Here is a 27,141-nt window from a genome sequence, read left to right on the forward strand (position 1 = left end):
TTTGAGGTGGCTTGTCTCTTGTTAGAAGCTGGCTTTTAAAAAAAACCCAAAGAAAAAAAAAGGCCCAATATCACCCACCCACTCGGCCTTCAACTTTCCCATCCTTCACTGTCCTTTTCACCATGCAGGATTCCTTTTTTGCCAGCACACGTAAACGCAAGCGTTCCAATCAACCCAGTGATAGAACCAAAAATACAGTGGCTGGTAATGCCACTACTGCAAAGCCCCGTCGAGCACCGAAAAAGAAAGATGAAAGCGACGACGAGGCCGACGGTCCAAGCACACTTGCCGACATGAATCTCGAAGCCAGTGAAGCTGAATCTTCGGAAGAAGAAATTGAAGAGACAGCTGCCGAAAAGCGAGTCCGTCTTGCCAAAGCCTATTTGGATAAGATTCAGCATGATATGGACGGTAAGTCCTTGCATCAGATGCATTCGCGATCGTGATCCCCGCAGTGTAGTAATTGTCTATTCTATAGAGGATCTCGGTGGATTCGACGCGGCCGATCTCGATAGAGACTTGATTGCCGAGCGATTGAAAAAAGATGACGATGAAGCCGCTGGAAAGATTCATCGACGTATTGCCGACAAGGTGAGTTAACAACAACAGAAACTGCGCGGGTGTCGACATGGGAAACTGACGGGTTTGTTATCTCCATCCAATTAGTTTGATTTCACATCAATTGATGATACAAAGATTCGTTCATGTCGCCTCGGACGCGGCAATAACCAGACAGTAACGGCCGTTGTATTGGCTGATAATGGTCAATTTTTCTATACGGCATCCAAAGATGGCTCCATTATCAAATGTAAGTTACTCGATCTGTGAACATTGTCAAGAAAACAGCGGTTCTTACCCCTTTTTTTGCGGTGCGATCCTTTAGACGACACAACGACCCTGAAGAAATTGCACACTTTTCCCGGTGGACGAAAAGGAGCCAAAGATTATATTGGTCACACTCAGGATATTCTTGCGCTGGCGCTAAGCAGCGATCATCAATATCTGGCAAGTGGTGGTCGTGATAAACTTATCAATATATGGTCGGTCAAGGATAATACACATATTGCTACGTTTAGTCTGCATAAAGATGCTGTATCTGTAAGTGATTCAAAAAAGAATTTGGTGATGAACAGGGACTGACATGATTCCGTTGTAGGGCTTGGCGTTCCGCAAAGGCTCCAATCAATTATATTCTGCATCGCACGATCGTACTATCAAATTATGGAACGTGGACGAACGTGCTTATATTGAAACGTTGTTTGGCCATCAAGACCAAATCACTGCTATCGATACCCTTAGCCGAGAACGCTGTATGACGACCGGAGGACGTGATAAAACCGCGCGATTATGGAAAATTGTGGAGGAATCACAGTTGGTTTACAGAGGAGGAGTTACCACCAAAGATGCCGATGGCAGTGAGCGCATTTTGTACGCGGAAGGATCGCTTGATTGTGTTGCACAGATTGATGAAGATATATTCGTCACAGGTGGCGACAGTGGGTAAGTTGGGACGAAACTTTCCTTAATTAGGACCATTGCAGGAACGATCAAACTGATTTTTTTTCCTGGTTGCTTTGTTGTTGTTAGTGCTATATCATTGTGGGATATCAATCGCAAGAAACCTCTGTTTTCGTTATCAGCGGCTCACGGTCTTAACACCACCCACAGTGAGTCGGAGGGAGATATCGATACACCTTACTGGATTACCGCCTTGGCATGCATAAGATACTCTGACGTTTTTGTATCTGGATCATGGGATGGCTTTGTACGCGTGTGGAAACTGGCTGCAGACAATAAATCATTTCAACAGATTGCCCAAATCCCCGTTCAAGGCGTCGTCAACAGCTTACAAATCAAAACCACGTTTCCTTCCAAACGAACGATCCTCGTTATTGGCGTTGGCCAAGAATTACGGTTAGGACGGTGGTTGAGGGTGAAAGGAAGCAAGAACTGCGCAAAGGTCGTAGAACTCCCCATCAAAAAATCATCCCATCCAATCGAGAATGTGCCTGTATAATACTAGTTTTATCCATCATTAATCGGTTCATAGACTGATCTACATCATTCCATACATCTTGACAAAACAATAAATTGATCTCACTCTCCAAAAGAAAGCGGTCGATGGATTTTTAATCATCATTGAAATTATTTGTTTCGTCTATAGAAATGATAAAAAGATTTATTTGGTCGAATCTAATCTTTGCGCGACTCTTCCTGCATGATAGCCCATTCTACGGCATCCTGCACATGGTTACACACTTTGGTGGCAGGATAGGCGGCTGAATTGCCGGTGCCTTGGAAGACTCCCGTGCGAACAAGGATACTGGACCAACCATAGGCATTGGCGCCTTTGATGTCCGCGGCCGGATTATCGCCTACAGCATAGACGTGAAGATCTTTTCTTGTTTTCTCACCCGTAAAACGAGGCAATAAACCCATAAGCACATCTTCGGCAAATTTGTAGGTAGCCGCATGTGGTTTACCGTACGATACCGATTTTAACTTGTGTCCGGTATAAGCATGATACACGCTTTCAAGGGACGTCTTGAATGAACCTTGTCCTAAACGCGGGGTCGGGAAATCGTTGCTCCAGATCTTTTTGGGTATATCATCAGCATACGCATCATTCTCTCTGTGTCTTGTCAAATATTTCACTTACGAGATCATTCTATAATGAAGCAAAATGAGTACAGTTGATTCCCAAACTGTTTCCTCACGTCAAATAACTTACATTAGAGAAATACAATGGCACGTCTTGAACCGAGAAATCGGTTTTCAGAGTCCCCAAGACACCATCCTTGGCTAACAGAGCGTCAATCATAATCTGCATATCGCGACCCCCTACAGATAAGGTTTTTGTTGTTGAGTGCTCAATTCGTCTTGTTATTTCACATGGCTGTTACTTTACAGTCGCGAGAATCGTGAAACATCATCACCGCATGGATAGGTGTTTTGGAGAAATCATTGATGGCAGACTAAGGTGTTGATCATCCGTTAAGATCGGGTCGTTCGTTTTGCAAAAAAGTCTTATTATACCTCGGTCAATGCGGAAGGGTTAGGTAACGAGTATGGCCATGAAGACATTTGCCAGTTATGGACATCATCAGGGGTTACGACGTACTTGAACCCGTATCTGGACAACGAAGGATCAACCATGCAAACTTTATTTCCCGTGGCTGATCTCGGTGAACCCTTACCCTTTCGCCACTTCATAGCATTTGCGACCTTTTCCTCCAACAATCAACACTCGCTTATTTTCGTATTCTTTCGCTAATGCTTGCATAGGTGAATGTGACACAATCACTTGCTCTGGTAAAATCTAAATCCAGTTCCTCCGTATTGAGTACCGCGGGGGCACGTCTAAGTTCGTTTCTCTCGACGCAATTGGTTTACCTCGATATCCAAGAGTTGGCTAATTTGTTCTGCTTTTTCGGCTTCTGTGACACCGCCACCATTGGTGAGCAGCACAAAAGGAACCCGTCTGCAATAAAAAGCAAAATGAGTCAGTAGGTTTAGCACACTGACGTCTCAAAATATAACATACCTATTGGCAGCGTTATCGCCATTCAGAAGCTTCAAAGCTCTGCATAGATACGGATCGTTAATTATTCAACTTGTGAACCCCTTCATAGTACTGCGCTTACTGTTGAGCTTCGTGAATTTTTTTCGAGCCCTGCCAATCGAGTTAGTCCATCGAGAGTGACGGGTGACATGTTGCCTCGAGGCTCCAGTACCTTGATCAGTACTCCGTCAATATCGAAAGCAAAAGCGTATTTACGTGACTTGGAGGTGGTTGCAATGCCACGAGTGACTAGTGTTGGCAATCCGTAGGATCGTGCCAACAATGAACGAGCTAATAGCACCATGACGAACTGGGTTGAATAAAGTAGACTTGGAAATTCTACTTTATTCAGAAAAAAAAAATTAAGACATTCGCGGAGATGGAAAATGGAAAAGAGATCCTTTTAACCAGAGGCCAGAGGTCCGCCACCTGGGAAGGACGGCGATAACCGACCATGACAAGAAAAGAAACAAGTAGGTAACATTAGTGCTCCCATTGTATATTATAAATATGATTTGCAGACAAAGGCATGAGTATTTACAGTAGTTATGATATAATCTTAATTCTTCTTTCTAAATCATGCCTTCAGCACAAAAATTCATCCTTTTTTCACGGTGCCAGTTCAGCCGTGCGAAACGTTGAACTGGTGTCATCGGGAGACCTGAGGCAGTAGTCCAAGGGAATCCGGGGGTGACGGCTGTTGGTTTACTCAAGGAGTCTGCTCATGTACTTCTTACACGGGTTTATTTTATAGATACATTTTGATGTCAATATTTTTAAAAATACACTTATGCACAGATCAATAAATATGGCCTGAATAGAAAAGGAATGAATAGAAAAGAGAGAGAGAGAGAGATGGAGAGAGAGAGGGCAAGCTAATATATCTACAGGTCTGCGTTCATCTTTTCTCGTTGTTGGCTTACGGCGTGGTTGACTTGGTCAATATTCTGTTGAGCGCGTTCGATCATTTTGGCTAGTTCTTCCATGTGATCATCCAGTTTTCTTTTACTTTTGGAGGCATCGTTAGACAGCAAAGGTTCGGGGGATAAAGTCGGTTGGTTCATGAGCGCGGTTTTCGCTTCCGGATCGAGTTGGCTCAACCAATCCCACAGTTCCTTTTCTTCGCTTCTTATCGGTTCACGTTGTAGTGCGTTTGCCAACGCTGCCCATCCATCCGCAGGGGCCACCGTTTTGGCACTCCATTGTTCCAATTGATGTTCCACATCGGCCATTTTCACCGCAATGAAAATATTGGCAATCACCATAAGGACAAGGCAAAGTGCCGATAATTGGGCGGTGGATGGAATCGCGGCATGTTCAATGCACCAGCCAAGGCCGTTGCCCGCTATAGTGGCAACACATCCCACGGTACGTTGCAAAGCAGACTTTGGCGGTTCCACTTCTTTGGGCTTCTCGGCTTCCACCTTTTCTTCCTTGCGGTGACGACGCTTTCGCTTAACTCTGTGCTTTTCTGCTCGAGATTTATGCACGACGACACCAAACTCGCCCGGATGCGCAGTGATATATTTACGAATGGCGGCATTCAGATTTTTGTAGTGAGTCTGTTGTCCATCAATCGATGCTTTTTCAATCGTGGCTGTAGGTATCAAGAGAAAAACGACATTAGACGGCCAATCTACCCAAAACTCCATCTCCATTCAACTTACATTTTAACCAGGATGACTTTGTAAAATCGACCAAAACAGTCACCACCATTCGCACTTTGCTTTTGCCAGCCCAAGTGAAGCAAACACGAGTTTTCACGCTAAAGGAACTGCCGGAAGGGACATCAGGCGTCTGCGTTGTGGTGATCAATGAGATGCATTTTTGCAAATCGTATTCCAACACTTCATCTTTCAACAGACATTTGGTCTGTTTCGGACCTGTCGATGCGAAAAATTGTAAAATGGTTCAGATTAGATTTATACAGCTGTTTGTTAACGAAAGAATAAAGAAATCTTACCAATAGAGCCATTGAGAGGCTTGATATAGGAGGACTCGCGCGTATATTGTACTGTTCCTTCTCCTTTTTGCCAGTTACCCATATCCACCTCTGCACATTTCGCAAGTGTTAGTCTCCAGATCATTTGGATGGCATGTTGACGGCACTTACCAAGACACTTTTCATCTTCCGTCAAGAATTTGTGAGTAAAATCACTGTTATACAACAGATTATACATGATTTCCAAGCTTCCTTGATACGTTTCATCCATGACTTGGTTGGGGAAGTGACCACCATTTTTGGAGCAGCCACATTCTGTCTTTTCATGAACTTGTTCGATGGGCTTGGCGGGATCTTGGGCCGTTTTTGCAGGCGTGGGTGGCGGGGCGGCCGTCTTTGTCGCATGTTCCAATACCGCAGCATTCGGTCGCACAGCTTCGGATTGTGCGCGTCTTCTCAAGGCCTCTGCGGAAGCCGTCTTGCCATGCTCCGGAAGGGGTAGCGACGTAAGAGATGGCTGTCGTTCATGCGTCGCCGTTTTGTCTAAATCAACTTCTTAAGCAATGCTGGTCTTTCTTTTTGAGTTGTGGCCATTTCACATTTTGTTACTTACCAAGGTCTTCCTCATCCCCAGAAATATCGGTCATATCTGAATCATCGGTAAACGAACCGTCGCTGGTATCACTGGAATCGGATGCTTCACTGTTCTGGTCATCGTCGGCTACACTAGCATCGTGTCTGTGATGGCGATGACCAATGGGCCGGACATAGCGCCAAACATCCACCATCAAATCGTAGGCTTGGTCTCGGGAAAGGAAAGAGGCAAAAAAGTGCTATTTGGCATTATTAGGTAAGCTGCGTGGAAAATCGGTAAAATATCTCCCGTCGATCTGACTTACTTTAGCGTGAAGTGTGGAAACTTGAATTGCATTGGGAATGAAAATGGCCGTGGTACGTTTTTCAATGTCCACAATATCGGTGAAAGCAATGACAAGCTAGATCCATTCACCTCGTTAGCGTTTTTTTTTCTGGATCCTCGTAGCCCAGTTTTGATTGACGCTTACATTGGTAACCCAGCCAAAAATATTGGCATTGAAGCACAAGTGGTTCTCAGAAATATATAATCGGCCTTGCAATAAAATGTCCTTTTGTAATGCGCAACCAAAATCTACAAACAAAAAAACCGAGTTAGATTTTTCGATCGCATTGCCTCGACCACCACCCGCATCTAATTACCTTCAATTAACATTTCATCTTCTGGTACACTTCGGAAAAGAGCATGAAAATCGCTGTTGCGTTTGACGTTGGCTACATCGAGACCGCATGCACCGGCAACGCTGCCAGCGGTTGTGGAAAGTCCACCATCCGATACATTGCCTTGATCTTCCGTGGCATCGGAACCACGATGACCCGGAGGACGGCGTTGCACACTCAATTGCTGACTGTCTGATTTCTCCAACTGAGAACCAGCATCGATAGTGTGTTGCGTCGACGTACTCGAACCTCGAGACCGAGATGAAGGAACGGCTGGCTTGGGAGTCAGTGTGAGCGTCGGTAGCGTTTCTGGAGCCGCCTCGGGAGTGTGCAAAGGCGACTGGATCCGAGCAGGAGGAATACCGGTCTTGTCGTTACTCACGGCGCCTTCACTTTGTGTTTGATCACGATCAGGAAAATGGTCGAGCGACAGGATACCCACCGAGTTGCCCGAGAATGGTGTGATGGGGGTCGGTGCTGAGATTTCGATAGGAGGCGGTAATCCCGGCGAACCATCGGAGTTTCGCCGCAGATTGGTGGGTCGTAATGAAGTATCAATGACTGGCGGTCGCTCGCCAGAAATAGTATTGGAATGCATACGCCGATTACTGGACATGAGGCTGTGGAGAAAGAAAGGCTACTTTTTATATGTGGAATTGGGGGGGAGAGGGAATAAAGAAATTTGACGCCACGGAATTTTAATGCGGAGGCAGAATTTCGACAGAATGCGTTCATCGATCAACGTCCGTGAAACAAAATGATCCAATATTTTTGTCCATGCTGAAATATATTCTACATCAGCTTGCATATGTGAAATCAGTATTTGGAAAAATGAGTTCAGTCACTGCTAATGTTCGCACGATGACTTGACGAGAACAATTGCATCGAATCCTTTTTTTGGTGCATATGCGTTTTCCCTCGATGATGGATTCTGTTGTCATATCTTTGTATCAAGCGTTTGTTTCTTTTAGTCATGCATTTCCGATTGGGAGCGGGGTGTGTATGTGTGTGTTATAAACCAGACAATGAGGAGAAAAAGAAAGAGGGATGGGGGAAACCGCGGCGGGAAAACAACCAAAGGGTAGGAATATGCTGAAGAGAAATGATGGGATATAATGTATGACATGTGCAGGAGCTGAAAAAAATATGTTCTAGATTGGTTCAACAAGCGATTGTTTCGGTTTTTTGGCACACCATGATGTCTTTCTACTTGGCCTTTTTTGCAGATTTGCTTTTGTAGAAAGAATGATTAGATTTACAGATCCACCTCCCAATCGCCGATTCGCTTACCGCTTGAGCTTTTTATCTCGTTCCAAACGTTCGCCCCAATACAGTTCAAATTCATCATCCTAACTCCAACCCGTTAAGAATCAATATAAAAAAGGTCAATATATCTCATGGGGTAATCGAGTACCTTCCATGGTAAATCTTCGTCTTTGATTTCTTCACATAACGCCGGATCTATAGGCATAAAATTGCCTGCCGCCAACATTTCTTGCCAACCTTCCATGGCATACCAAAAGGCCATACGTGCCGGTTTCAGGAAGGATGGTGATATGGTCAAGGTCAGCTGTTCATTCATTCCAAGTCTGATCGCTTCTTCGAGATTCTTCGGCTCAATAATATTATTCATTGGGTCGCGGTAGGCACGATCACACGGGGGTAAAAGAGCGCATAGTTCATCCTTGTCTTCTTGTGGCAACAAGTCAAATACTTCTGGGAGTATTTTCTAAAGCACTTGGAAATGAGTCAAGTCCGTATCAGTGAGACTTGGGATTCCAAAGATCTACCTTCATATCTGCTTCGATGAGAAGACTATCGGGATTTTGCACCAAGTATTCGTATGATCGCTTATTCACGCGTGGTTTCTTTGGCGCGCGTTTGGCGGGCTTTGGCTGTTCAGCAGTATTGGTATTGACGATTGTCGGTTTGCGTGTACGGGTAGACACCCTCGTTGGGCCGGTCGATGTAGCAGCAGCGGAAGGATCCATAAGTGAAAAAAGTTAATAGCAGTGAAGAAGAAGAACGCCACCGTCAGTGGGGCCAACCCCTTTTTCAGAAATCCATGCGGGCCAACAAAGCAGTCCTGTGACGAGCACCCTTTGTCACCGTATTTTTTCTGGCTCAACCCCATTCCACCGCCAATCCAAGCTGTCAAGCACTTGTCGCTTGATCTGAACACCCGTCGAGACACGATCTACTCTGGACTTCCATTTTTCAAAACCGAATCGGTAGCTGTTATATTTTAAGTCACCACGTTAGAAATACCAAGCGAGCTGCCAAGGTACAGTTTAATTGAAAAAATCTGAGTAAATTTTTTCAAAAGAGGCAAGGTAATGTTGTTTTAAGGAATCAAATAAGAGAGAAAACCAAAGGACAAAGACATACAAAAAAAAAGATGGATGCATTAGGACAAGCCACACTTACTCTTCCTTGTTTTCACTTACAAAAAAACTGTCGTCACTACACTGTGGGAGCCGCCACCGCAGACCACCAAGGCATGGGCTTTGTTCGTCAGTTATTTAAACTACACAGTAAAAGCACACAAAGCAAGTGAGTGATTCAGCATAACATTCAAAAAAGAAAGGCCACTTGAGCTATTGGTGGAGGTTCAGTCGTTGATAGCACAGTTGTCGTCATCATGAGTATACGTACAAGATAGGTGATTTGAGCAAATATTGATAACAATAAGCAATAAAAAAAATGTATGGCGCGATGGATGGATGGTTTTGCGCAAGAAAAAAGAAATAGATGTGCGATGAAGAGGAAATAAAATGGATGGAAGATGCGTCGGCTTTTATAAACATGAAAAAAGAGGGGATCCCTCGTACTGTAGCTAAAACCTTTACTGTTTAATAATGAAGCAGGAAAAAAGACGCCATGTGTCTTTTCTCATCGCTCCATGTCATATTCATCCTTTGATTAGAGAGTGTAGCCTCATCGCATGAAATAGCTGCATGAAGTAAGGTCTCAGATAATGTTAGAGAGATCGATCAGGGTGTCTTTATTCAAGTGTTCTTATGTTGGCTGATGGGATACACCAGGTGCACATAACTTTGGTACAGACGTAATGCATGGCTCGTTAAACTATCTTTCAACTCGTATTATACACTTTATTGAAAATAGAATTCATCCTAATGAAGATGGCCTCTTCTTTTTGATGAACAAAGTCGTCAGTTTCAGCGCATTTTCCCACCAGGATTATGCAGGCATTCTACAAGATCAAATATGTATGAGGGAGATCCTACCCTCACTCCCGCCAATAAAGGATCAAGTCATGATTTTTGCTTCCTTGCAATTTATTTGACTAAGAATAGCTAAATACATTATGATTTAATTGCAACCTTTATTTACTGAGAAAAATGAACTGAAAGATGAAAAAGACATTAGAGAAGTCAACAAATTTATTGGGATTACAGAAAATTTTGCCAGGGCTTGTACAGGAGTTTCACAAACAAATGGATTGATAAAGCCAATGACCCATAAATGAGCAGCTTTTAGAGAGAAATATTCCTTTCAAGGCCGTTTTTACCAGCTGTTATCAAAACTATTTGTTTGTTCGGTTGTTTGACTATAGGTTTGTAGCTAATAGATATCAGCAAGTATACAAGTATCGTAACCCAGTGTGGAACTTTTTGAATCGGCGTACATGTTAAAAAAAATGGTAGGATCTTTATTGCTGCTATGGATGATAGATTCCCTTTTATGGTGGTCCTGTAGGCTTTACCATCCATTGATTAGTATACTCTACACGAAAACATTGCTGAAAAATAAATACACTGAAGTTTTTTATGATAACTGACGAAAAAGGTTCTTCAATAATTTACAAAGGAATATATTTAGGAAGAAAAAGTGTACAATGGTATAGAGCTCGGTAAAAAAAAAAGGGAAGAGGGAAAGATGTATCCATATCACATTCTCTGAATAGGGTCAACCGCCAAAGGTGATATTGCCCGGTGTCACGACAATTCGTTTTTTGTTAGTAAGCACCGCAATAACAATGGTGTAGGCGACAATGATAACGATACAGATGGCTGGAACGACAAATCGCAACAATTGTACCGGAGAACATGACAATCTAACATACATTGGCATGGATACGGAGATTAGCTAAGCTGAGCAGTGCATGCAAGCACAGATTCTCTCACCTGCTGAAAGAAAGAGTGCTTGACTTCTTTTTATGCACCGGCATGAAGTAAGGATCCTCGTCGTCGTCGTCACTTTCTACGTAGGTTGCAAATTCAATAGCGTCATCGTCATTATCGGACAAGAAAGCTCTATCTTCCATGATATGAAGCCGACTCGGACACAACGGTGGTTTTCCCTTTGCAAGATGCAGTACAAAAAGCCGAGCTTTTTTTAAACAGCGTTGAGCAAATAACTTTTTTTTTTTTTTTCATATGATTGGATGGCCTTTCATTTTTGCTTTTTCTGGTCAATTGTCGCATATCCCATCCACCGTGATTGCCCACTTAATCCAAGAAATGCTCGAGACTTATACTGTTGGCGGTATACAAAAATACCATTTTGGTAAATGAATGAACCAATTCCACCACTGTTGATCCGAAAGACTCGTCTTTCTGCATATGGCAAAATCACCATAATAACGACCACAGCCATTTTAACCACAAGGTACAATCCCGAGTGCTGATAATTATAAGCATTTTAGCGCCCTGTAGCGAGTATTCTAGGCCGAAACACAAATGATAGATGCTTGTTATATTACAGTTGATCCAAAGCATTGGATTATAGGCAAATAAAATAGAAACAAATAGCATGAATATGCCATGGAAACGGGTTTGATCAATCAATGCGCAAATATAAATTCTGATCGAGCTATCGGATTGTAAAGCATTCGATCATGTTCATCCCTTATAGGCAATTGGTGTTTTGGCAGGATATGATGAAATGCATGATTTCCCAATAGATCTGTTTTCTGGTCATATTCAGATTACAGTGTATTAAAAAAGAAAAGCCCAAATTACGAGCGACTGTCAACGAAAAGCGTCGTTTGTTCTGCGTATTTACTTCAACAGAGCCAAGAAGTCTCACATATACAATGTAAATGATGTTGGACGTATTTCATAGTTTACAGTGTGTAGTGAATTTCACCAGAGCAGAGCGAATATGGGTTTCCCCATTTTAACAGCAGGTGGGGGCTGAGAAACAAATGAAAAAAGGCCCGGGAAACACTTCAGACTCAGCGTGCCCTCACAGAGAAAAAGCGACCAACAAAAAATGCACTTCACCCGTCGTCATCACTCCAGGCATTTTTCACATTATCATCTGCTCATTGCGCTATTTTTGATCTCTTTTCTCTTCCTCCGCTATATATGATGTCTGGCCATGTGGTGTATGCTTGCGCTTGCCTTAATGTGAAGGTTCATCTGGCCAGTAAAGAAACCGTAGAACGACACACCGCGGCTCGTCAGGAAGTGTTCGTTCAACTGACCGAACCTCCACTCAAAGGGTGGCAGTTTGCCGTTGGCATGGGAGGCGTTGTTATCGTAAGTATATCAATGGGGCTCATGAGTGACTTGTGAGACAGGTATTGATTCGCATGGGGGGGAAAACTTTTTTGTCTATAGCAATATAATACACTTGTACGAAGTCGGGCGTTGTCGGACTCATGGCTCACGATTTGCTGTCTCAACTGTACCACACGAGATGTTTATTCAGTTCAACGACCTTCCGCGCGCTCCGGTTACCCTGCCGATACGTCTATTTTAAGTAAACCAGGTGATCAACTTATTATCCATGACGGCTGTGTGGTGAGTCAAAAAGCAGATACGGAACGCCCCACCATGGGATCCACTGTTTCCTTTCGGCATAACTAATCTCCCCTTGGCGTGGTAGTTTGGACAAGAAATTGACAACATCAAAAAGCGCAGCAACTATTCAAAAACATTTGGAATCTTGTTGAATTCCAATATCCCTCCAGTCAATATGGATTCAGCTGACCGTAAGTGTTTTGCCGTGAGGGAGGGGGGAAGAGAGATCCGTTGGGCAGTTTGGCCAACCTCACGAGCATGTCGTGGCGCCTTTTTTTCATAGAGGACCACATCCCTGGTGATCTTTTCTCTCAACACAAACAGCTGTGCCAAGTGCTGGAACAGTCACTCGATAAATTGGAGCAGGATACGAATATTCGAATTGAGCAATTTAAAAAAGAACAGGAACTTCAACTGGATCGCGCACGTCAAAAGTCAAAGCACGATCGAATGGTTCTGTGGCAGAGCATTTTGGAAGCGTCACGGTCCGTGGATGAAGAACAGCTTGAGCGACGCGTCAAGGAAACAAATGAGACACAGAAAGACGGACATGTTCGATTCATCGCCCAGGAGAAATCCAAAACATCCAACCTCAAGTCGCAAATGAGTGCCTCGTCATCGCCTTTGCGAAGAGCAAGTTTTGCTTTGGATACATCATTTTCGATGCCTGCTTCCAGTAGTCAGCCCAGAATGCAAGAGGAGCGATGGGATGAACGCAGTGACAGTAAGCAACTAACTCTTGTTTTTCGGTGCATAAGTCCTGTTCTCTAAATCATTTTAATGTAGATGAGGACCACAGTGACCAATCAGACAGCGATAATGAAGAAATGTTCCATCTAGATGAAGAAATCCAGAGCGATCAAGGCGATGACCAAGCGAAAAAAGAACAACAGCAGCAGGATTCATCGCCTGATGAACGTTACCTTGCACCCAAAGATTTTGATCAACGAAGGCGCTCATCTTTTAAATCACCCAGAAATAGCAAATACCTACACCAAGATGAGCCATTACCAGAGGACGAAGAAGCCAGTTTTGAAGGTAGAGCATTGTCTTCTTTTTATGTCTTTTTCAGTGACTGACGATGATACCGGGGCTAGATGACGCAAATACGTCGAATTATGCTACTTCTGTCCCGATTGCCATCAGCTACCCAGATCAGTTACCAGCCATGTTTGAGAAGAATACGGTGAACCCATCTGATTACGACCCGACCAGCGTTTATCAAAAGACGCCACAATCAGCGCGTTCCATCAATCACGGATTTTCTTTGATAGGAGAAGAAGGACACTTGGCATACCCCAGCATGGACCGACGCCGCAAATCCATTGCGGCCATGAGTCTTATGCCGTCAGCGCGCTCCTTTAGAAGCGCGGTTGGCGGCAAATCCCTGGATACCAAAACACTGATGACTTGGGAACCGGAATCGCGTCGTGAAGCGGTTGAGAAACTTCGACGAACTGCGCGTAACAGCCGAACGTTTGAAGATGACGCGGATGATTCGGAAGATAGGGATAACGGACCTATGATCCCACCCCACATTCTGGCCGAAAATACCTTTAATGACGAAACAGAAGCCTTGTTTGGAGCGGTTCCACGTAGTAGTGCACGCCACAGAGCGATGGATTAAACGTTGTTTTAGGTTTTTGTACATAGCACCTGAAAGATATAAATCATATTATTTATTTCTTTTTTCATCCACTCATGGCAAATCCTTCGAAGGTCCCCTGATCATCGTTCGTACCATGAGTTTTGATGTGATGGTGGCGGATATCACGAGGAAATCCCAGTACGGTCTGTTCCTTGAAACCAAGGAAACCATCGTCAAAAACCGAGGAGAGCTGGATTCATTGTCTTTGTTATTGTAAATAAAGCGTCAGGGTTGGGAATTCTAGTCAAGATCCATGATGTGAATATACAGAAGTAACAAGGGGTTCAAAAACATTGCCGAACTGTTTTGATAAAGGAGAGAGAGTACACCAGGCAGAAGAATGGATTTACTGTAACTGGGTTTATATGTGGGCTCGATCACCTTGAGACTAAAAGATTTAGCAAGGTTGAGACCAAGAAGGGTCCAACAGCTAAAGATGAACGCCCATGACGTAGTACTGGATGATTTTGCAACTAATGAGCAACATGCTTTGTTTCCATCATCCATTATGATTGTATACAAGGACTTTTTTCATCCGTCAGTTGGTGAGCACCAGTATTTGGCCTAAGTCATTATCGTCACAAGTTTGTTCCAAAGGCCGGTGAACTATCGAGGAACGATGTCTCAGGTGAAGACGTCAATGATCCCAACTCCGCCATTGTTCCTTAGTACGGTTTCCTTTTTTGAATAATTATGCCTCGTTGTTCATCCAATCGGAACGACGATCGCATTTACCATTACGTCGTTGTCCAAGCGGCGAAAAGCATTAGCAAGCGCCGGAGCACGAAAACTGTATGAATCATATTACAAATATCGGGTTGGCCGTTCGTTTCTCTTTCTTTTTTTTTTTAAATACATCATTTTCTTATCTACTTTTACACACATAGACTTTTTCTTTTTTATTTTATTTATTTAACATCGTATAGACAATGTTCCCATCCACTGAAGTTCTGAAGAAACAATTCTTTGTTCCATCCGTTACTGAGTCGGAAAAGCCTCCACAGGGTGTTGATTTATACTCCCGTTTCGCTTTGGCCGGTGCATTGTCCTGCGGTATTACCCACGGTGCCTTGGTAAATGCGACTTTCTCCTTTTTTGATCATTACGGTTGCGTCTGGACGAGGTATTAACGAAATTGACTGTTAGACGCCTGTGGACGTTGTGAAAACCCGAATGCAATTGTCTCCTGAAGTGTATAACAAGGGTATGATTGCTGGTTTCCGACAAGTCGCCGCCAAGGAGGGTGCGGGGGCCTTGTTGACTGGTTTGGGTCCTACTGCTGCTGGTTACTTTTTGCAGGGTGCATTCAAATTCGGTGGTTACGAATTCTGGAAAAAGACGTTCATCGATATGGTCGGCGTGGAAAAGGCCACTGAAAACCGTACCGCCATCTATCTCGGTTCGGCAGCCATTGCTGAATTCTTTGCTGATGTGGCTCTTTGTCCGCTTGAAGCTACCCGTATTCGTTTGGTGTCTCAACCTGATTTCGCTAAAGGTTTGGTTAGCGGCTTTGGCCGTTTGTTGAAGGAAGAAGGTGTCCTTCAGGGCTTCTATGCTGGTTTCGGTCCCATCCTCTTCAAGCAAGTTCCTTACACTATGGCCAAGTTCGTCGTCTATGAAAAGGCAGCGTATGTATCAAGACTTTCAGTCCATTGCATCATTTGTAACTTTGTAACGCCTAATGTTTTGGTTGTGTTTGTAGTGAAAAGATCCTTCAATCCATGTCTACACCCAAGGATCAATTATCCGCTGGTACCATGACTTGCGTCAACTTGGGTGCTGGTATTATCGCCGGTACTGCCGCCGCTATTATCTCCCAACCTGCCGATACCTTGCTGTCCAAGATGAACAAGCAGAGAGGTGTCGCTGGTCAATCTATTACATCACGACTTGTTACCTTGGCTGGTCAATTGGGTGTCAAGGGTCTCTTCTTGGGTCTCGGTCCTCGTATTGTCATGGTGGCATCCCTCACCGCCGGTCAATTGTAAGTTGAAAAAAAAACAGTCGGTCTTATCGATGAATATCTCGTGAACTAAACGTTCTTGATTTTTTTTTTTTTTTTTTTTTTTTTTTTTACTAGTGCTATCTATGGTGACATTAAACGCATGCTGGGTGCTACTGGTGGTGTTGAAATTGCCAAGATCCAAAAGTAAAATCATCATCACATAATAAATACATTCCGACCATGATCCCATTACCGTACTGTATGAGCATCAATTTCTGTATTGAGTGAGTAGATACTGGATTAGGCTGCTGGGATTGCATTGTTGCAGAAGAATCGATCTATTGGGGTTGCGGGGGTGCAGGAAAAGTTGAGTGGAAAGGCATCATCGGTGTTGGTAACTGAACTGTGCAATAGTACAGCAACATTCAATATAGGAAAAAAGGAAACTTTTTATCTTGGATTATGACAGAAAGATGCATAATGTTGGTGGTGAAGATGACGCTAACCGAAAAAAAAAAGTGATGGGACTTTGGTGTACAAGGAAGCTACTGAGTGGGGAATAAGGAATAATTGGATACAAATGTGTCATTATTCCAACTGGGTAAAGTATTGGCTGATATGGTGGTATGAGGGACACTACCTTCTTCCGCATGCCCTGAAAATAAAGGATTGGCAGAAGCAGCAGAGAAAAAGGGATCGTGATACAGTATCAATGGTGTATTTTCAGTAGAAATAGTAGAACAGGAGTGCTGATCCATATAGGGCATTAAGGGTGGTTGCGCCGGTGATACTGGCTGATATGCTAGTTGTGCCGATGCTGATAATGGCGTTGGCGGATGGGGCGGATGCGCATATTCAAGAGGTTCCGGGTTGTTATTATCGAGCTGTCGTGAGACTTCCACCTTCATGTGTGGTTTGTCTCGGGTGATGATACGTGAAGATGGATCGAAACAAATGATTTTGAAGGGCGGTTTGCTGGATGGTTTTGAAATAGGATGGGAACGTTTGCCGTGATGACGATTAGGATCTTGGATCGATATTGAACGTGAATTGCAGTGATTATTGGGCGAATCGTCCATGGTATCCGAGCTTGGTTTGCGAAACTCGCCCGCATTGCCGAGGTTTGATACGCACGAGGTGGGATTTTGTCGTTGTTCGTAAAATTTCTTTTCGCTGGCTTCCACAACATCGGTCAACATGGTTCCATGACAATGCTGAGGGAGCTTGCGTAACATGGCGATGGTCTTTTCAAAATTGAGTTGGCTGAATACCGTGAATTTTTGATCCTTCAGATGACCAGCACCCATCGAATGGATCTGTAGCGCCTTGATGGTCGCGTATATGTTGATGCACGATCGCGAAAAAAAGAACACATCATCACGGATCAGACGTTCAGCTATATCTGTAATGATCGTAGCCGAGTAATAGCATATTTCGAGACTAGTGGAAGAGGAGACGGATTTCTGCGCCAGTTCATGATTCATAAAGGGCGAATGAAGGAGAATGAGCAATCCGTGAAGCCACATCTGCTTTTGCGTGTCAAATCGCTGCTGAGTCATTGCTAAACTGTCGGACAGCATTTCATCCGTATCGGCACCATCGTCATCTTCCTTTGGCTTCTCGTTGAACAATGAATAAATCCAATTATCAAGAGTTGACCTCATGGCTTCCTATATCGATCGATGATTAGCTTTTCATGTAGACCCCTTGCGTCGTGATAAACTCTTTGTTACCGTGGAAGGGCCTTCAATAGGAGATTGAGGCATATAGAAATTCTTAATGAGACGCCCCGAAATCCGGCTCAGATCAATGAACACGGCAAAGTTTGTAATCCACTGTTGATCCTCCTCTGCATCGTACTCGGTAAAACTTGGAATGGGGACAGTGCTACAAGGAATAGAAAATTACAGACCAAATCGAATCATTTGACAGGGATCGGAGCATACGTTAAAAAATGCGCGAGGTTTCAACAGTCCCAAAAGACACTTACATGTCCCTTTCATCGAATACGAGAGGTCTACCGTAAACCATTGCCAAACATCGATCGGCCATGAATGCAATCCAGAATGCCCGAATTCGTAATTCTTTACAAAATCCGTCGACTGTTGTGTTACATTGGCGATGCAGGCCCATATCTTGTGTCATACGGAACGCTTCTCCAGACCATATCCATACGCGGCTCAATTTTTCATGCAGCTTTTGTTGCTCCAAATGCTGAGCCATGAGTAACAGGGCAAGAATCGTGCTGACCCGCGGTTTGTCCAAGTATACATCACGCAGAGCGTTGCAGTAAGTCAACAGTTTTTGTCCCTTGTCCGTAATGTCGGCTCGATCGGAAAATGTGGAAGCAAAAGCGAAAAAGGCAAAGAAGAATAACGGTGAGAGAAATGTCGGATTGCCGAGTTGCCATTGATACAATTGTTGTTTTAGACTGACTTTGCTGATGATGGGCGCATAGGGATGAGAAAATGAGAAATACAGATCGATTAAATAGGCTTGATCGTCCAGACTGAATGTGGGTGCTCGCATATTCGCTATGGAGGGAAATTTTTCAATCATGGATGGTGCCGTGTCGGACACTTCATAGTAGAAGGATGTCTCACCCATGTAGTGACCGAATCGGTTGGTGATGAGCGGTTGCTGAATATTTACACGTGATAGGATGTCATGATGTGAATGCATTGTGTGAGAAGCAGATGATATGGATTGATCTGCGCTAACGGTGTGGTCAGAAGAACGATGGGACGAACCGGATGTGGTCAAGCGCGAGTCGGCTACCGTCGATTTTGGGAGAGGTTGAATGCCAGGCGGATATTGGCATGATTCACCGGCGTCTATACAACGAACACACGGTTGCTCTCCGTCGCATTTTAGTTTTCTGCTCTTGCAAGATAAGCATGCCTTGGTTTTCGGTTTTCTTGGCAAAGAAGAGGTGACATAAGAGGGTACTTCAAAATGGCGAATGACGAGATCCTCTCCGGAGCTGTGGCGAACGTCGGCTTGTTCTTGGCTGAGTTGGTCAAATACTGTTTTTACACGATCGCGTACAAAGTCGATGCACGGAAATCCCAAAGGTGGTGGTGGTGCAAATTCCATGGACACGGTTGGAACGTGCAGTGAGGGAAAAAGAACAATACCAGCAGTTTAAATGAAGACGCTTTCTTTTTTTTTTTACACCGTGCTATCAAGACCAACCCAAAGCGGAGAAAAGAATATCAGCTTTTTTTTTGGCTTCTCATGAATTCTCATGAACAAAAAGACTAAGCGGGGTGTAACGGGACGACACTGGAGAGTTCGTTTTTCATTCTCAGCCGCCCCTGGTTGCTTTTTTTGTTCGTTTGGTTTAACCCCAATTCCCTTTTTTTTTCATGACTTTGTCCATTTCTCTGCAGTAGCCATTTCGAGCATCGTTTGAAATTTCTTCTGTCTATCATGGTCCAAGAAATCGACATTAATAATCTTGCTATGGCTGGAACAAAACGACGATTATCAAAAACCTCTGACAATGACCGAGGAAAACGGGTGCGCCAAGTCAAGCCAATGATACACTCGGAGCGCATAGTTCGGGCTACCCGGAATACCTATTGGCCTTGTAAATATCCTTGGTATTGAATCCTTTCTCGGGTGGAAGCTGACCATTTTATCTTTTAGATTTCGTCTCGAGTACCGAGAATCACGAACATTCAGCTACGACATCCTCATCGAATCATGACAATGACCGGGTTGCCTTGGAGTATCCCGGCAATAATGAAGTAGAAAAGTATGATTTCCAAAACCAAGTGATATCATCCTAGGCAATGCGAATTTTTGGCTCACTGATTTCATTTGAATCTAGTTTTCTATTGCTGAAGCCTATCATGAAGAATCCCCATACGGGCAAATACGATCCCGAGCTTGAAGACAAGGATGAATATAACCCGGTCACCGATCTATACCGCACCGCCAACTTCATTTACGATTACTACTTGACATCGGATCAGCAAGCATTGCTAGGCGACGAATCCCACGGTATTATGCGCAATCTCACCAAACATCGCAATCGACGTAATGGGCCCGGGTTCATTCAGGCAGTGAAAGATTTCAATCAAGTGTTGCGCCAGTTAAAGGAGCAAGGCAAAATTAGCGAGCAGGCCAAAGCAATGCGGCACCCATCTTATGATTTAACGTGTCATATTCTGTACCAGGTGTACAGTCGCACTGTTGCACAAGAGGCCGATGCCTTGAATAACTATATTGGTACAGTTGTCACTCTTGTACAATGTTTGACTGATTGATTAATTGACTAACCGACCTCTTGTAGCCTTTTCCAATTATGTTTATGGTGAAATCAATACGATTCTTGTCAAGGAATTCATTGAAAAGACGAATATTCGTTCCAACAGTGTGTTTATGGATTTGGGATGCGGTATCGGCAACGTGGTACTACAAGTGGCGGCACAGACGGGTTGCGAATCTTACGGTATCGAGATCATGGAGACACCGTGTAAATACGCCAAGCGGCAGTTGAGAGAATATGCTTCACGGATGAGGTAGGTTTCATTGGCATAAATGCAATGATGGTATTTAAATGACGACGTTGTTAAATAATCTTGTGGTTTTTCACTGTCTACAGAGCATGGCGTCTTCCTACGGGCAAAGTCCATTTCCGCCACGGTGATTTTCTTGATGTGGATGCCAACGATATGTATTCTACCCTAAAGCGGGCGGATGTGCTGCTTGTGAATAATTATGCATTTGATCCTGCCACCAACCATAAACTGGCACAGTTGTTTCTCGATTTGAAAGAAGGGGCAAAAATCATTTCTTTGAAATCTTTTGTACCCAAGCATCATAAAATCAATCAGCGGACATTTCATATGCCTGAGTCGATCCTAAGAGTAGAGGAGTACGAGTACTTTTCAGAAGCGGTCAGTTGGACCAACAACGGAGGTGTTTATTATATCTCGACCGTCGATCGTAGTCGCCTAAAACCATTCTATGAAGGTTTATATGGTCATGTATAAATATATCTCATCCCCCCCCCCCCTATTCAACCCATCCACCATTTTTCAATGTAATAAAATATAACGCATCTGGTCATGCCATAACATAATCTAAAATGACCTGTCGCTTTAATCGGCACTCGATTTAGGAATACTCGATTGGAGAATGACATTATAGAATTCCCGAATTTATTATCCGTTATCTGGTACATGAAGTTATCAAATCGATTTAAGAATAATTCCATTTAGGGAATCACAGTTGGGGGCTCCTTGGGTGTTCTTATGTATGACTGTGTTTCATGCTGTAAAGCATCATTCATACTATAAACTCATTGATCCCATTACTGTACCTTGGAGTATAAGACGTGAAAAATAAATTCAAGTCAGTCCCAATCATTTCGACCCTGTCACATCTGCCATTCCAACGTAAAGTGACCTGTGCGTTACCCGATTATTTTGGGAAGAAGGTATACAGTGCGCCGCTTGCTGATCTGCTAACCCTCCACTGTTTTACAACACTCCAAGTTTCGACGTCCATGTGTTCAACCCCCGGATTCATTGCATAGGCTAACATCGTCGAGCGAACAATCAATTTTATTTGCCGGATCATGTAGTGTAAAATTCTAAAAATGTGGAATGATGATAGAGTTACAATGGTTGTGATACTGCCATGATATTTCAGAGCATGTGGTATAGTGTATGTGCGAAAGCTACGAAAAACAAGAATAAAGTGATGGCGATATCTTTGTTTGCGGATGATAAAACCAGAAATCCACCCCTCATGGCTCCTACTGGCTGTTTATCGGACATGGTTGTTGCTACCTGGTGATCATGACTGATATTATTACTTTGTCCATTATTGTCCATCAGGTTGGGCATGTTAAGGCGCAGTATTCGGATATTCCTGTCCTCTACGTACGTGGCGGAAGACAGGATCTTTTCCACAAGCGCAGGGGGCGTGTAGTCGTCATCAGCCAATAAAAGTGCCATCACTCCGGCTAAATGCGGGGCAGCCATCGACGTTCCCGACAATGTTTTGGTTGCTTGGTTATCCTGATTCCATATCGATTTGATGCCTGTACCGGGAGCGTAAATCGTGACACAGGAGCCACTGTTTGAAAAAGACGGAATGGAGTCGTCTTGAGCTATTGCTCCCACCACCAGTGCTCCAGATGTAGAAGCCGGTGAAAATTTACAAGCATCCGTCCCTTGGTTCCCGGCAGCAATTGAAAAATGAAGACCGAGATGCATGGCTTCCTGTATAGCCTGATTGGTCGGTAGATGGTACGCCGTGGCGAGCGATAAGCTGGCAAAAGCAGAATCCCGGTGATTATTAGCAGCCGTTCTCAATGTAAAAACGCTTGGGTGGACTTACTTGACAATCTTTTTCACCCAAGGAGTAGCCATATGTTGCTGCACAATCCAGTGCAAAGCTAGTAAAACATTGCTTAACCTTCCAGATCCGTCTTTATCCAATGTTTTGAGAGATATGACATTGGCTTTCTTTGCCACGCCATACGTTTTACCTAGTGTACAGAAAGGGCATTGGTATTATAGGAATAACTCATAAAATGATTATATTACATTACCGCAGCATACACCAGCAACAAAAGTGCCGTGACCATTGATATCTGTAGGATCATCTTGGTCGCCAATGAAGGTTGGACCGTAGGAAGCGCGACCTTCGAGATCCTCATGATCAATGTTGACCCCTGTGTCTACTAGATAGACATTGACGCCTTGCCCACTGGAGCCAGGAAATTGAAACCGCCCATCGACTCCTTTTTCTTGGTCAATCCTGTCCAATCCCTATTCGTATACCGACCAAAATACTTTATAAAATTTAAACGAGTTCATAACACGACAAGGACATTTTTTACATACCCAACTGGGAGGTTGATCCTGGACAGTAGTCATGGATGCGGCAATGCGAAATATGGGTTCATCTCTGTGAACGTACGCGACTTGATCGTGGCTTTGTAGTTTTTCAATGTCGTCATCTTCGAGGGTCGTTGCATACCACTGAAATTGGCCAATTGCATATAGTTGATGGTCGCTGCGATTCGAGCTGAGCTGCGCCAAGGATCGGGGTATAAAACGGCGGTTCGAAGGATGCATGACCACCACATAGTCGTTGCTGGCGACTCCTGCGTCAAGACAGGCAAACAAAATACATAACCAAAAAACGATCATTCAATAACAAAAAATTGAAGGAACGAAAGAAGAGAAACCTCGCCTTGTAAAAATAGAATCAAGATTCATATAAATTGGAAGGCATCCTCAGGGTAAGGAGGAGGCATTAATAAAAAATAGTCCAGACCATATCTTTCCAAGCCGAAAGGGGAATCAGGGGTCATAACGCTAGCTACAGACCTTGTCTTTTTTATTTCTCAGCCTTGAATGAATCACGGAGAATAATTCCAGTCCCACATGGTCCGAGCTTCGTCCCAGCTGTGTTTCTACCAAAGTGAGTTTAAGAGGACGTCATCCATGTTGACCCGCATCACTTTACTGATCCTGAATTTGAGCAATAGTGCATCAAATAATATCCCAAGCATTTATTTTCAACCTCTTACTGATACTTATCGCATTCATGCCATGGGTAACCTGTCAATAAGCGAATGGAGGTACTGTATTCGCAGTTGATTCAGCCAGTCAAGAAAACCACACATGGCAATTCTTATGGTAGTGCTTGCCGTTGCCAAAGCGCCTAGGCTATCTGTGCAGTAAGGCCTTTTAATTATATGGCATAAGAAAGTATCTCGTTCCCTCATTCCAAGTGTGTCGCAGTAACTAACTCGATGCAGGGGATATCGTATCAAAAAAAGTTATTTCGATCTTGACATCCCTCGCTTTGATACTCAGTCTCAAGGAAGCTGTGTAACATCCCTAATCAGTGTGCACACAATTTTTCAACTAAGTACCTCTGTGAATACCAATATGAGATTACTGTATTAACTAAGTGCTCGATCCTTCAGGAAGAAGACAAGGTTAAATGATAAAAATACAGCAAGACAAATTCTCATCGCAACAATTTAGACGACTGGTGGTGTTGCTGAAGCCAGGGACTGCATGACGAACCAAGCCAAAAACATACATCAACAGCTGAATCATAACGATGAAGAAAAACTACGCGGAAATGTGGGGGACTTGTTTATTACGGTTGGGAGGAAAAATAAGTTAGCAAGCGCATCCGCTGTAGTCCTTCGTATTGTCGCTATCGATGCGAATAGGGTCGCTGAAATCACTGTAAACAATAATGTTAGTAATGCATGCAAAATCATGTTTCTCATTCTCGTTTCCCTTGCCTGTATCTGAAAATCATAAAAAAGTTAATCAGATAATTGTCTGTGAGAGTTATATTTTTCATCGATTTCACTTACAATTCTACATCGGTTTCTTGCTGCAATGCGTTCTTTGCGATGGTCTGGAAAGCCTGTTCGACGTTGATGGCTTCTTTTGCCGAAGTTTCGAAATAGCTAAAGAGTTGTCAGAATCAAAGCAAAATCACGCCCACCCAAGCTTGCTTCAAACTTACGGAATATTGCCCTTGGCCTGACAAAAAGCCATGGCCCGCTTTTGCGATACCTGTGATGGGGGACAATTGTTGTATGAGCAGACTAATTTTTTTTTTCAGATCATGTGAAGTGATACAGAAAACATACCATGCGCTTCGATTCGTCGACGTCCACTTTGTTACCCAACACCACGAAAGGGAAGTTATCAGGATCTCTTGGTGAGGCCTGTACTAAGAATTCATCGTGCCATTGTCCTAAGTTATGCGAGTACAAGTGAATAAAAAAAGCAACAACACAGCATGATTTTTATATAGAGATTTTCGCTCAGCTAAAGAGACTTACCGAGCGACTCGTAACTCTTGTTATTGTTCACATCGTAGACTAGAACGCAGCAATCGGCACCCCGATAAAAGGCGACACCCAAAGATTGGAAACGTTCTTGGCCAGCCGTATCCCAAATCTGTAGCAAAATAAGTGAACCGATGCCCATCAGATGGCGAGATTATCCATCGTGCCTCTTGAGTACAACAAACATACCTGCATGGTAACAAGCTTATCATCGACCATGACTTCCTTTGTTAAAAAATCAGCACCAATGGTGGCTTTATATTGACTGCTGAACTTCTTGTTGACATATTGGTTCATCAAGGATGTCTTGCCGACACTATAAAGTTATATAAATTGTGTAAAACGATATGGCCGATGGATACACAACGCTACAGTTTTCCATTGGTGTGTTATAGAAACATACCCACTATCGCCGAGAATAATAACCTAATTCGAGTTTGAGTGGGCATTTTCTTATTGTTCAGCGACATTGAAAAACTTACCTTTAGCAACACTTTCTTTCGAGCGGACATGGTGAATAAAAAGAAGCGTGGTTATGCCTTTGTTCAAGATATGCTTTCCCGCTTCCCCGCCTATCGTAAAAGCGGGACCGCCGAAGAATTGCTGACATCATGTCTCAAGTACAAATTAAAATGCCGAACCCTTGCACACGATTTTTTGGTGCAACCGTGAAAGAGCCGCTCTTTGGCAGCCATGGTATATTGAGAATAGCCACCACACAATACATCAACGATAGCATGATGCATCATAGTCAACTTTGTCCTTTGAAGATGTTAAAATCAATCCATCGCCTTTATTGCATGAAAATTTCTCTGTAATCGAAGTGGACACTCCCGAGAAACTGAACGTCTCCGCCCCAACATGCAACAAGACTTTTTCATATCTGTCATTTTTGGAGAATCAATAGAATCAAAGATAACTGAGTAGATTGAGAATTATTTGTGTTCCTTGATTGGAGCATTAGATATTTGATAGAATATTCAGTTTTGATGGATCACTCAAAGTAATCACTTGATATCACTTTGCACTCCTTAAGATAGGAAATGATCATTGATGAAAAATATCTGGCTGGTTATAAATGGGACCATCACCATCAAAGACTATCGCTGCTCAAAGGATTACAATATGACCAAGGAATTCATCCATGACTCCGAATCCGAGCTCTTACTAAAGTCGTGGAATGACGATGAAGATATTCCTCTGAGTGAATGCTGCATAATAGACCCGGAAGCCATGGCTCGTCTGCGAATGTGGCATCAATCCTTCATATCGCAACAAATGTACACCGATGCACGTTGTCCGCTAAATCCCAGTCGTACATCGTTGGAGGAGGATTCTGAACGCTCGTCCATGGATGATAGCTCTGATCAAGATTCATACAATGACACCACTAGCTTGCTTCAGCCTGCCACACCATCCAATGCGTCGATCCAAACCGAAAAATCCTTTCACTTTAGACGGTATATACAGTTTCTGCAGAAAATGAAGCGCTCACTCCCTTGAAAACTCTCATATTCCACCGCCACTCTCCAAATGTTGCTCGCTCATAATTCGTATCAACTTACAAAAAAAACTGTGGTATCGCCGGATTGATGTCAATTTTTTTTTTCTTGCTTACTGTCAATAAATTATCTTTTATCGTTGATTTCACCATAATCTCGAGGTGTGAGCTGGAACAAACTTTTGCGGGACATGATCATGAACTGTTGTTTAATGAATCCTTCAAACAACGTAATGTAATAAAAAATTGATACCATGAAATAAATACATGGTATATTAGCCCCAGCCGCTGAAGAAATATATGAATCTGTGGAATCGACCGTATTGCAAATCAGAACCAAATATATCACAGATGTCTTTCATCAACAAACTGATCGATGAATTTGCACCAACTGTAATAAAGTATTCCAAGCCCCTCCACCCCAGTGCTTTCCCCATTAGTATGCTTCTTTACATACGGAGGAACGCAGTTGATGTGACTGAAATCAACCTTGCCACTGTAGCAGGATCGTACGATATATCTCCATTTTATTTCTTCATATATATTGACGCACACTAATCACCTTTGTCAAAAGTCGAGTTTCGCGGTCATACACAGCTAGAGTTGTCCTATAAGCAACGCGTTAGATGATGCTTTCACAACCAAACTATTTATCCAAAGTTATGAAGAA

The 27,141-nt window shown here is 43.4% G+C and overlaps 14 protein-coding genes across 14 annotated transcripts; 5 read left to right on the plus strand and 9 right to left on the minus strand.

Moving 5' to 3' along the window:
- The first annotated feature begins 81 nt into the window (after positions 1–81).
- Positions 82–2,149, plus strand: BYT42DRAFT_511527 (WD40-repeat-containing domain protein). Its single transcript, XM_051565158.1, has 6 exons — positions 82–411; positions 479–591; positions 667–808; positions 884–1,098; positions 1,157–1,500; positions 1,588–2,149. Exons 1-6 carry the CDS (start codon positions 123–125, stop codon positions 2,015–2,017), a joined length of 1,533 nt encoding a protein of 510 aa, XP_051426693.1. The 5' UTR covers positions 82–122; the 3' UTR covers positions 2,018–2,149.
- On the minus strand, positions 2,150–3,979 carry BYT42DRAFT_561611 (HAD-like domain-containing protein). Its single transcript, XM_051567385.1, has 10 exons — positions 3,735–3,979; positions 3,645–3,673; positions 3,545–3,583; positions 3,394–3,481; positions 3,198–3,319; positions 3,037–3,133; positions 2,909–2,975; positions 2,732–2,841; positions 2,660–2,668; positions 2,150–2,595 (listed from the first exon to the last, which is right to left on the minus strand). The coding sequence occupies exons 1-10, from the start codon at positions 3,864–3,866 to the stop codon at positions 2,194–2,196; spliced, it is 1,095 nt and encodes a 364-aa protein (XP_051426694.1). The 5' UTR covers positions 3,867–3,979; the 3' UTR covers positions 2,150–2,193.
- A 467-nt stretch (positions 3,980–4,446) lies between these two features.
- On the minus strand, positions 4,447–7,374 carry BYT42DRAFT_544103 (uncharacterized protein; the record flags this gene model as incomplete). Its single annotated transcript, XM_051565738.1, has 8 exons — positions 4,447–5,159; positions 5,230–5,445; positions 5,526–5,615; positions 5,676–6,047; positions 6,118–6,337; positions 6,404–6,499; positions 6,569–6,672; positions 6,741–7,374. 8 exons carry the CDS (start codon positions 7,372–7,374, stop codon positions 4,447–4,449), a joined length of 2,445 nt encoding a protein of 814 aa, XP_051426695.1.
- Positions 7,375–7,669: 295 nt separating this feature from the next.
- Positions 7,670–8,787, minus strand: BYT42DRAFT_251064 (Asx homology domain-containing protein). Its single transcript, XM_051562705.1, has 4 exons — positions 8,549–8,787; positions 8,173–8,487; positions 8,049–8,107; positions 7,670–7,989 (listed from the first exon to the last, which is right to left on the minus strand). The coding sequence occupies exons 1-4, from the start codon at positions 8,747–8,749 to the stop codon at positions 7,965–7,967; spliced, it is 600 nt and encodes a 199-aa protein (XP_051426696.1). The 5' UTR covers positions 8,750–8,787; the 3' UTR covers positions 7,670–7,964.
- Positions 8,788–10,422: 1,635 nt separating this feature from the next.
- BYT42DRAFT_561619 (uncharacterized protein) lies at positions 10,423–11,095 on the minus strand. Its single transcript, XM_051567386.1, has 2 exons — positions 10,907–11,095; positions 10,423–10,836 (listed from the first exon to the last, which is right to left on the minus strand). The coding sequence occupies exons 1-2, from the start codon at positions 11,044–11,046 to the stop codon at positions 10,689–10,691; spliced, it is 288 nt and encodes a 95-aa protein (XP_051426697.1). The 5' UTR covers positions 11,047–11,095; the 3' UTR covers positions 10,423–10,688.
- Positions 11,096–11,918: 823 nt separating this feature from the next.
- Positions 11,919–14,479, plus strand: BYT42DRAFT_561621 (uncharacterized protein). Its single transcript, XM_051567387.1, has 6 exons — positions 11,919–12,265; positions 12,347–12,529; positions 12,615–12,720; positions 12,813–13,253; positions 13,316–13,567; positions 13,627–14,479. The coding sequence occupies exons 1-6, from the start codon at positions 12,092–12,094 to the stop codon at positions 14,154–14,156; spliced, it is 1,686 nt and encodes a 561-aa protein (XP_051426698.1). The 5' UTR covers positions 11,919–12,091; the 3' UTR covers positions 14,157–14,479.
- On the minus strand, positions 14,288–14,719 carry BYT42DRAFT_251168 (uncharacterized protein). The gene has a single exon (XM_051562706.1). It carries the CDS (start codon positions 14,682–14,684, stop codon positions 14,418–14,420), a length of 267 nt encoding a protein of 88 aa, XP_051426699.1. The 5' UTR covers positions 14,685–14,719; the 3' UTR covers positions 14,288–14,417.
- A 298-nt stretch (positions 14,720–15,017) lies between these two features.
- On the plus strand, positions 15,018–16,330 carry BYT42DRAFT_597582 (mitochondrial carrier domain-containing protein; the record flags this gene model as incomplete). Its single annotated transcript, XM_051570947.1, has 4 exons — positions 15,018–15,250; positions 15,324–15,805; positions 15,880–16,161; positions 16,258–16,330. Exons 1-4 carry the CDS (start codon positions 15,107–15,109, stop codon positions 16,328–16,330), a joined length of 981 nt encoding a protein of 326 aa, XP_051426700.1. The 5' UTR covers positions 15,018–15,106.
- A 189-nt stretch (positions 16,331–16,519) lies between these two features.
- BYT42DRAFT_251252 (uncharacterized protein) lies at positions 16,520–17,951 on the minus strand. Its single transcript, XM_051562708.1, has 2 exons — positions 17,856–17,951; positions 16,520–17,788 (listed from the first exon to the last, which is right to left on the minus strand). Exon 2 carries the CDS (start codon positions 17,784–17,786, stop codon positions 16,668–16,670), a length of 1,119 nt encoding a protein of 372 aa, XP_051426701.1. The 5' UTR covers positions 17,787–17,788; positions 17,856–17,951; the 3' UTR covers positions 16,520–16,667.
- On the minus strand, positions 17,547–19,381 carry BYT42DRAFT_251202 (fungal-specific transcription factor domain-containing protein). The gene is made up of 3 exons (XM_051562707.1): positions 18,113–19,381; positions 17,856–18,009; positions 17,547–17,788 (listed from the first exon to the last, which is right to left on the minus strand). Exons 1-3 carry the CDS (start codon positions 19,216–19,218, stop codon positions 17,783–17,785), a joined length of 1,266 nt encoding a protein of 421 aa, XP_051426702.1. The 5' UTR covers positions 19,219–19,381; the 3' UTR covers positions 17,547–17,782.
- A 598-nt stretch (positions 19,382–19,979) lies between these two features.
- On the plus strand, positions 19,980–21,125 carry BYT42DRAFT_491293 (histone-lysine N-methyltransferase, H3 lysine-79 specific; the record flags this gene model as incomplete). Its single annotated transcript, XM_051564064.1, has 3 exons — positions 19,980–20,358; positions 20,423–20,651; positions 20,735–21,125. 3 exons carry the CDS (start codon positions 19,980–19,982, stop codon positions 21,123–21,125), a joined length of 999 nt encoding a protein of 332 aa, XP_051426703.1.
- A 657-nt stretch (positions 21,126–21,782) lies between these two features.
- Positions 21,783–22,874, minus strand: BYT42DRAFT_491137 (peptidase S8/S53 domain-containing protein; the record flags this gene model as incomplete). Its single annotated transcript, XM_051564050.1, has 3 exons — positions 21,783–22,410; positions 22,480–22,630; positions 22,694–22,874. Coding segments are annotated over 3 exons (960 nt in total), but the record flags the coding sequence as incomplete, so codon positions are not given.
- Positions 22,875–24,284: 1,410 nt separating this feature from the next.
- On the minus strand, positions 24,285–25,554 carry BYT42DRAFT_597585 (vacuolar biogenesis protein; the record flags this gene model as incomplete). Its single annotated transcript, XM_051570948.1, has 8 exons — positions 25,453–25,554; positions 25,374–25,396; positions 25,160–25,286; positions 24,965–25,082; positions 24,770–24,876; positions 24,643–24,692; positions 24,488–24,583; positions 24,285–24,351 (listed from the first exon to the last, which is right to left on the minus strand). Exons 1-8 carry the CDS (start codon positions 25,480–25,482, stop codon positions 24,285–24,287), a joined length of 618 nt encoding a protein of 205 aa, XP_051426705.1. The 5' UTR covers positions 25,483–25,554.
- Positions 25,555–25,941: 387 nt separating this feature from the next.
- Positions 25,942–26,473, plus strand: BYT42DRAFT_603305 (uncharacterized protein; the record flags this gene model as incomplete). The annotated part of the gene is made up of 1 exon (XM_051571074.1): positions 25,942–26,473. Exon 1 carries the CDS (start codon positions 26,024–26,026, stop codon positions 26,471–26,473), a length of 450 nt encoding a protein of 149 aa, XP_051426706.1. The 5' UTR covers positions 25,942–26,023.
- Between the last annotated feature and the right edge of the window lie 668 nt (positions 26,474–27,141).

The sequence above is a fragment of the Radiomyces spectabilis genome, assembly GCF_025331425.1.
Source record: "Radiomyces spectabilis strain NRRL 2753 chromosome Unknown BYT42scaffold_3, whole genome shotgun sequence".
In the NCBI taxonomy this organism is placed as follows: Eukaryota; Fungi; Mucoromycota; class Mucoromycetes; order Mucorales; family Radiomycetaceae; genus Radiomyces; species Radiomyces spectabilis.

Bases quoted from the DNA above. Each gene is read 5' to 3' on its own strand.
- BYT42DRAFT_511527 (XM_051565158.1), top strand. From the start codon at position 123: ATGCAGGATTCCTTTTTTGCCAGCACACGTAAACGCAAGCGTTCCAAT. The intron at 412-478 runs GTAAGTCCTTGC...TCTATTCTATAG, and splicing joins GATTCAGCATGATATGGACG to AGGATCTCGGTGGATTCGAC. The intron at 1,501-1,587 runs GTAAGTTGGGAC...TGTTGTTGTTAG, and splicing joins GTCACAGGTGGCGACAGTGG to TGCTATATCATTGTGGGATA.
- BYT42DRAFT_561611 (XM_051567385.1), bottom strand. From the start codon at position 3,866: ATGGTGCTATTAGCTCGTTCATTGTTGGCACGATCCTACGGATTGCCA. The intron at 3,584-3,644 runs GTAAGCGCAGTA...GTATCTATGCAG, and splicing joins AAAATTCACGAAGCTCAACA to AGCTTTGAAGCTTCTGAATG. The intron at 2,976-3,036 runs GTATAATAAGAC...TCAACACCTTAG, and splicing joins ACCCTTCCGCATTGACCGAG to TCTGCCATCAATGATTTCTC.
- BYT42DRAFT_251064 (XM_051562705.1), bottom strand. From the start codon at position 8,749: ATGGATCCTTCCGCTGCTGCTACATCGACCGGCCCAACGAGGGTGTCT. The intron at 8,108-8,172 runs GTACTCGATTAC...GGTTGGAGTTAG, and splicing joins ACGAAGATTTACCATGGAAG to GATGATGAATTTGAACTGTA. The intron at 7,990-8,048 runs GTAAGCGAATCG...TTTCTACAAAAG, and splicing joins CGAGATAAAAAGCTCAAGCG to CAAATCTGCAAAAAAGGCCA.
- BYT42DRAFT_561619 (XM_051567386.1), bottom strand. From the start codon at position 11,046: ATGGAAGATAGAGCTTTCTTGTCCGATAATGACGATGACGCTATTGAA. The intron at 10,837-10,906 runs GTGAGAGAATCT...AATGTATGTTAG, and splicing joins AGCACTCTTTCTTTCAGCAG to ATTGTCATGTTCTCCGGTAC.
- BYT42DRAFT_561621 (XM_051567387.1), top strand. From the start codon at position 12,092: ATGATGTCTGGCCATGTGGTGTATGCTTGCGCTTGCCTTAATGTGAAG. The intron at 12,530-12,614 runs GTGAGTCAAAAA...TTGGCGTGGTAG, and splicing joins TTATCCATGACGGCTGTGTG to TTTGGACAAGAAATTGACAA. The intron at 12,721-12,812 runs GTAAGTGTTTTG...TTTTTTTCATAG, and splicing joins CAATATGGATTCAGCTGACC to AGGACCACATCCCTGGTGAT.
- BYT42DRAFT_251168 (XM_051562706.1), bottom strand. From the start codon at position 14,684: ATGGATGATGGAAACAAAGCATGTTGCTCATTAGTTGCAAAATCATCC.
- BYT42DRAFT_251252 (XM_051562708.1), bottom strand. From the start codon at position 17,786: ATGAGGTCAACTCTTGATAATTGGATTTATTCATTGTTCAACGAGAAG.
- BYT42DRAFT_251202 (XM_051562707.1), bottom strand. From the start codon at position 19,218: ATGGAATTTGCACCACCACCACCTTTGGGATTTCCGTGCATCGACTTT. The intron at 18,010-18,112 runs GTAAGTGTCTTT...TATTCCTTGTAG, and splicing joins GTATTCGATGAAAGGGACAT to CACTGTCCCCATTCCAAGTT.